At 32.1% G+C, this 7032-nt stretch overlaps 1 protein-coding gene across 1 annotated transcript; it reads left to right on the top strand.

Annotated features, from left to right (window-relative positions):
• Positions 1-4428: 4428 nt before the first annotated feature.
• On the top strand, positions 4429-6766 carry LOC107483870 (uncharacterized). Its single transcript, XM_016104478.1, has 5 exons — positions 4429-4509; positions 4696-4785; positions 5149-5415; positions 5700-5915; positions 6416-6766. The coding sequence occupies exons 1-5, from the start codon at positions 4429-4431 to the stop codon at positions 6764-6766; spliced, it is 1005 nt and encodes a 334-aa protein (XP_015959964.1).
• The last annotated feature ends 266 nt before the right edge of the window (positions 6767-7032 follow it).

Below are 7032 nucleotides of genomic sequence, written 5' to 3'. Positions count from 1 at the left end.
AACAATGCTTCTTGAGTTTGTTTTTTCTTATTTTGTTGATCTGTTGTTAATAATACTGAATTACTGAGTGAGTTACTGGGGTAGTTCACTGATATTGAGTTGCTGAGATTTTGTTAATTTTTTATTATTCTGAATTGCTGAGATTGCCATAATAATATTGTTGATTGTTTTTTCTTATGTCTCTCTGTCCCTTCCTCTGGTCAGCATTAAGCATTAAGCACTATTTGTTGAATTTGATTTTGAATTTTTTCTTGTTTTGTTCTGTTGATTTGTTGTTAAAAATACTGTTTGAGTTGCTGGGTTAGGTTACTTATTCTGAATGGTTGAGATTTTGTTAATTTTGTTAATTTTTATATGCTATTGTGAACATGTTTTTTAGTTGTATATTTTTTTCGGTTAAAAATTTAATTTATCAAAGGGCGTTTATTATGATTTAGTACATACATGAGACACAGAAAAACAATGTTACTTACCTGGTTGAAGATCCATATAACTGGCTATTGGTGTGAAAATTAAGGCCTTCAAAAAACTGAAACACAGAAAAATAAATTCATCGTGTGAAATCAAACAATTTAATTTTAAACAGTTCAAAGTAGCATATAAATAAATTTTTAGAGAGAAACACAAAAAGAGGAGAACCAGATAGGTGAGTGTGCTTCAGAAATAATTTGTGCTGAACTTGTGTAAACTGATTTTATTGCTTATCAGTAAAGATTATTTAATTGAAATAGCACATTTATATACCTTTGAGAAGCACAAATTTTTATAACTGATTAGTTCAACAAACATTTGAAATTAAATCGATATTCTCTACTTTTTTGTTAACCTAACAGTTTAAGTCCATATAAATTATGCAAGTGGTTCAATTTAATTTTTTAAAGAAGCAATAGTTAACTTGTTTAAGTTAATCTCGTAACTTCATAACAGATTTGGAGCGACAATAAAGGAACAGGGATACATTGCATAATAGAAATTTAAGGTGATTTGAAAATACAAAAAAATATTTGAAATGATTAACGTTAAATCCATAGGTCAAATATTGTTGTGATCTCCTCCTAATTCTAAGCATTTTCTGTTTTCTCCATACGCCCCAACTTTTCTATAACCCTCAAACTCTCACATAAGCTGCACGTCATTCTCATCAGGTGAGAGACTTCTCCCTTTCAAACCCTTACATGAGTTCAACCCTTTCTCTTTGAGAGTTTTTTCCGTTGCATGTTAAATATAAGATTGTCTTTCTATATGTTCTTAAGCTTCATGCATTTTGATACACAGTACAACTAAGGAGTCAGAGATCCCTTTTACTGTGCTGCACAAAATATCCACCTCTTACAACTTGTCCACATCCATCAATAGGAAACTGGGACCAACCAAGTAAATATTGGATTTAAAATTTAATCTCCAAAGTTAAGGTATTTTTTTTGTTCTTCTTTTTTTATCTTATTTTACTTTTCTTTAACATATCATTCAGCAGTAAGTAATGTATAGTATCCAAATTACTCTAATTTAGCTCTATGAACTTCTCGTGTTACATTTCTGAATTGTTAAACTTTTTTTAAGATAAAAAATTCTCTTTTTTTTAATCCTTAACTTGTATTAATCACATTCACTGCTTTTTGGGTTTACTATTACTTGTTTAGGGAAAAAATAATGTTCTGGAATAACGGAAACAAGGAAAATAATTTAAAATAATTTTATTCCCCTTTTTTTTACTATGATTTGCAATTAGTTTTAGTGCACTGTTGTTGTAAAGAGCTTCATATTGTCAACGGGCCATATTCAATTTGGGGATCTAACATCTGGTCTCCTATTAATATGGGCTTCCATTTGCAATGAAAGGCAAGAAAATTGATTTCTGTTCATATGTGCATGTCTGTGGTTTTTTTTCCTAACTAATTTACTTGATTTAGATCATTTATTTGTTTTAATTGTTTAAAGGGGATCATATTTCATACTTTGGTTTACTTGATTCTCTTCACTCGCAGAACAACTATTTTTCCATGACTTTTGTGTGGTCTATTTACCTTTATCTTTGTACAATCTTTATGTTTACACAATGCACCCCTCTTTTGTGACTTGGAATTGGGAAGATCTAGCACCAATTTTTTTCAAAATACAAAATTTAGGCATCCACTTCTGTGCCTGATTTTCTTCTTATTTGGTTATAAAAATGACTTTTCCCGTCATAGCAAGTAAATTAGCAAACAATATTTGACAGAAAAAAATTAATATAAGATAAAATAACATATAAAATAAGTAAAATAACATATAAAATTCAAAAACACAAATAAGCAAAGTAAGTAAACTAAAAGCAAAGTAAGAAGGTAAACAAAATATGAAGAGGAGCTTGGGATTGTGTTGCATTTGCATATTTTAAAAGCAGTTAGTGAGAGAGCTAGTTCAAGGGGATGGGAAAATCATATATTCATATTCATCAAATCAAGCCTTTCATTAAAAACATGTGTTAAGTAGATTTCTTATGTAATTTTCCTTCTCTTCTTTCATTATTTTAGATTAATTATTATGTTTTTTATGCGTATTTTCCTTTCTCTTCTTCTAGAATTATGATAACTGATAAGTATATTTTCCATTATTTTTTTATTTTGGTTTGGAAATTATATTGAATCTCGTGCTACAACTTTAGATTAAAAAGGGAAGCACTGCAAATTTCATGTACGTCACGTGTGCTCGGGTTAATTTGTAAACAAAAGTATTTATGTATTTTCTTTCTTGAAAATAAATGAAGGATCTATATGTCATTTTGGATCCCAAAAAACAAAAAAAAAAGGCCTGATTCAGGAACCCACCAGAGTCTCACTTATTCTCCCTCTGTTCCCTTGCTTCTATATTTTTTTTCTTTGGTTGCTTCTGCTAATTTTGGCCTCTTCACTGCGAACTCTTGCTTCCATCGTCCGTTCCTTCTAATGCTTCAGTAACTTCGCTTCTGTTGCTATTAAAGATCTGATTTTTATTCTCTGTTCTGATTTTATTTCTTTGAAGTCAAGATACACCCAGCCACCCACAACATTGTCTCTCTATTATGATTTTTGCTTCTGATTTTTTAAATATTTGGTGTTGTGTTTTTGCTTTTGATTGTTGTTAATTTGTTGTGTCTTTGCTTCTGATTTTTTATTTGTTGATGATTTACTAAAATTGCTTCTAATTGTTGTTCACTATTTATTGTTCAATGTATTGTTTATGGCATAGCTTGAATAGTTTATTTTTTCGGTTCCCATTGGATACCATATATTTAGAACTTTCCATGGATGAATCATAGGCCATAGTATGAAAATAAATTATTTCCAATGGCCTTTTTCATCCTTCCTTCTAGCCTATTCCAGAGTATACTAGGTATTTTATTTTGTTTGCTTGCTTTAGAACTCTGAGCTGGTGACCATTTTCCTCTATTGATTTTAGGACTTTAAAACATGAAACCAAACATGTTATTACACATTTTTCAATATCTCGTTCGGATGATAGAGTCACGAATTGTTTTTACGTAAATAAAAAAAGAAAGACTTCTCGCGTTCAGATTTTTTCCAAATTATATAGTTTTGGAGTTCAAAACAAATTCAAGCATAGGACTTAGTAAAATAGTATGGTAAATTTTTTTGAGTTGATTGAAAAAATTGAACAAACCGAACCAAACCAAATCAATTTTAATTGGTTTGGTTTGGTTTGGATGGTCTCAATAAAAAATCTAACCAGATCGAACCGCAGTTTAATTAAACAATTGGATTGGATGACTTTTCTTTAAAAAACCGAACCAAACCGCACCGCGAACACCCCTAGAGAGTAGGGAAGAGTATCAGTGCAAGATTTATTTCTTGCAGTCAAGTCCATCTCTTCCGTTCATCACCAACGTCTGCTTTGGGAACCCACCTCAATATAACAACTCATCTATCTATTTATTATAATATTATAATATACTACTATTATTTGTTTATATATTCCAATAATAAATATCCAATGTAGGATATTAGTAGCAGTTTGTCAAACTTGATTCTTGGCTTTTGATAATAAATAACTTTTCACTTATTCAAGTGTTTTTACTTACCAGGTCAAGAATTAATTTGATATATATATGCTTTTATTACACATTCAAATTTATTTGTAAACCAGTATTTAATCCTATTAAATAATAAGACTTGAACTAATATTAAAACTAATTAAGGTTTTTTATGTTAAACTAATTTAACTAGACTTAATTGATTAAAAACATATATTATTTTAAAAAAAATAAATTCTAATATTCTATTTATCATGATCTATCATGTAATGTGCTTTATAGTGTTCCATATAGATATTCATAACTTTTTATTCCCTAATTTTGGGGTATAGTTTGTATTATGTATATGCTTTAAGGGTATTTTTAAGTTGTGCTTGTCATTTGTCTAGTAATATTATTTTCTGTCAAGATTTTTAAGGATGCCTAAGAAACTACGGTACAACATTATACGAGAACCCCCGAAAGATGTCGGAACTAATGCCGAAACTGAAGAGACTACGGTAAGTGTTTGTGGTTAACATTTCTTAACGTAACCTTATGTGAAAATTAGATATCCTTCAATTGTATCATTGAGCCATGTTGTAAATTTTTCTCCCAGCAAAATTACTAGTTTATGAATTAAATTAAGTCTCAACATTAATTCTTTTTATAAAGTATAATTCTAAATGCTTTCATATTGCCTTAAGGTTGGGTCCATTACTAGAGGAGCTCAGACATCACATGAGCAACCACGTGATAGAGCTCCTCCAATTTCGTCCTCAGCTAATGGAGCTCTGGTATCCCGTATGAATGAACCGTTTTATGCACCGCGCAACGATCATAGGCTTGCGCAGTCAAGCAGTGCTGATGACCCTCAAACTCCCACAGAACGCATAGAGATTCGGCATCGCGCGTAAGTGGCTGATCATGAATTAGAGGATGAGGATTACGACCCAGAGGCGGATGAAGTTCGATCGTTTGATGACCACATTGATGACTTGTTTGCAGCCCAAGAAGTCGAAGGTCAGGACAACAACCAGAAACACAAAGATATAGATTTCTGGGAAGTTACTGTTATCGATAACATTTTTTCCTTCTATTTTCGTAAACAGTTATCTTTAAAGTCATTTACTTCTATTCCCCTTTTGTGCAATAATTAGATAGTAATTTTGTTTCCCACACACTTCTTAGAGGACGGCGTGAGAAAAGTTTCTAGGCTGAGCGTGAAGGAGGCTATAGCACTTCCTTCCAATACAAAGATAGTACTCCCATTTAACAAAGAGTTGCAACCGATTGGTCAGGCAGCTAGAATATTCAATGGTTTCTTAGGGAGTTTGGGTGTGGATTATTCCAAGTTCCCCATATATGCAGAGAGTTGGAAGCATGTGAACAAAGCGAAGAAGGAACATGCATACGACATGATTAAGGTACATCTTTAAGCTTCAACAATTTAAGCAATTTTGGTATTCCATTTTTTTGGTAAGATCTTTTGCATGGGTAAATTATATGGTTGGTAAAAGTTTCAAATTTCGTTTTTCACATGTTTATTTAGGCACTTCTCATTTATACGTAATTGCGACTGCTTGTACTGGATTTGACTGTCATACTTTATCAATTTAAATTAGTCTGTAATGGTTGTGGCATTTCTTCAAATTATCAGTCTTATGCTTGTTAGTTGGTCTTGGTTAATGACAATTTCAACTAATTACAGCGGGTCTTTCACTATGAGGATGATGTCGGAGGAAAAATAAAGCGTGAAATTATAAAGAGAATAGGAAAGAACTGGAAGGATACAAGGAACAACTTGTATCATAAGTGTTACAAAAAAATAAGGACTTATGAGAAAAATCTTAAGCATCGCTCGAAAGGAATAGAAGAAAATGAATGGAAAAAGTTCTTTGACTATCACCAGAAGGAAGAAACAAAGGTAAGCCTTGGTATTTTTTATTATTTCCACAAAAACATACATGTGTATACATATTACACCCCTTACATTTTATATTCAACATCTCTTTTTCATTTACATTTGTTCTGTTATTCATTCATAGAAAAAGTATAAACAGAACACTTTAAATTGAAGCAAGCAACTTTACACACATACTGGGGGCTCCAAAACATTGGCAAGAAAAAAAGACGAAGTGGTAATAAGTAATTATTTGCATTAAGATTTTAATTAATCTTCCTGAATATGTTGTTGTTGTTTACATAATTGTGTCGATATCAATGATATAGGAGAAAGAGCAAGGAAGGCCCGTTGGTAGAGGAGAGTTGTTTATCATGACTCATAAGAAAAAAATAGCTCGTATATCCATCCCGATGCGCGTGTTGTTAGTGTAAGTCATGTTTGAAAATTTCAAGCAACTTAGCTTACTGTATATATTGTGCTAATATTAACTCATGCATTTCCAATGTGTTGTATATTTGTAGGATGCAATTGTGAATGTTGAGAGGCAGGATGAATCCTCTAAGCACCTTTCACAAAATGATTCGCTAGCACAAGTTCTCAGAAAGGAGCACCTAGGACGAGTTCGTGCCCTAGGTGCTGGACCATGTCCCACCCAAGTCTTTGATAATGCTGCTGGACAACCGCCGGGTTCTGTAGAGCCCAATGAAGAGTATGAGAGGAGGATTGCAAAATTGGCGGCTAAGCTAGAAGAAGAGCAGGCGAAGAGACAGTCGATACATAAGGTCTTGGGATATCTAGTCCAACAACAAGGAGGCAATTTGCCAGCTAAGGTTGTTGTAGAGCTGGCTTTTTTGGGCAATACACCGGACTAGTCACGCGTAGGGCCATCTTCATCTGGCAATCACGACCTGCAACAAAAAATTTGAATTTTACTCAATGTTCTTAGATACTTTTGCATTTAAGTTTGTTTAGTGCTTTATGCTTATTTTCTTCAAGTTAAGCATTCTTACTTTATTTTGGATGATGTTATGACTATCTCATTATATATGTTATGTTTGCATATATTTAATTTGGTTTGTTATGTTTTTTGGCTATTTTACCTGGTTGCAATTTCTTTAAATTAGTTGAAAATAAAAAA

The sequence above is a fragment of the Arachis duranensis genome, chromosome 4 (assembly GCF_000817695.3).
Source record: "Arachis duranensis cultivar V14167 chromosome 4, aradu.V14167.gnm2.J7QH, whole genome shotgun sequence".
Taxonomy (NCBI): Eukaryota; Viridiplantae; Streptophyta; class Magnoliopsida; order Fabales; family Fabaceae; genus Arachis; species Arachis duranensis.
Note: the sequence above shows the minus strand (reverse complement) of the source record. Positions and strands in the feature narration are given on the sequence as shown.

Bases quoted from the DNA above. Each gene is read 5' to 3' on its own strand.
- LOC107483870 (XM_016104478.1), top strand. From the start codon at position 4,429: ATGCCTAAGAAACTACGGTACAACATTATACGAGAACCCCCGAAAGAT. The intron at 4,786-5,148 runs GTATCCCGTATG...TGCAATAATTAG, and splicing joins CCTCAGCTAATGGAGCTCTG to ATAGTAATTTTGTTTCCCAC. The intron at 5,916-6,415 runs GTAAGCCTTGGT...GTATATTTGTAG, and splicing joins ACCAGAAGGAAGAAACAAAG to GATGCAATTGTGAATGTTGA.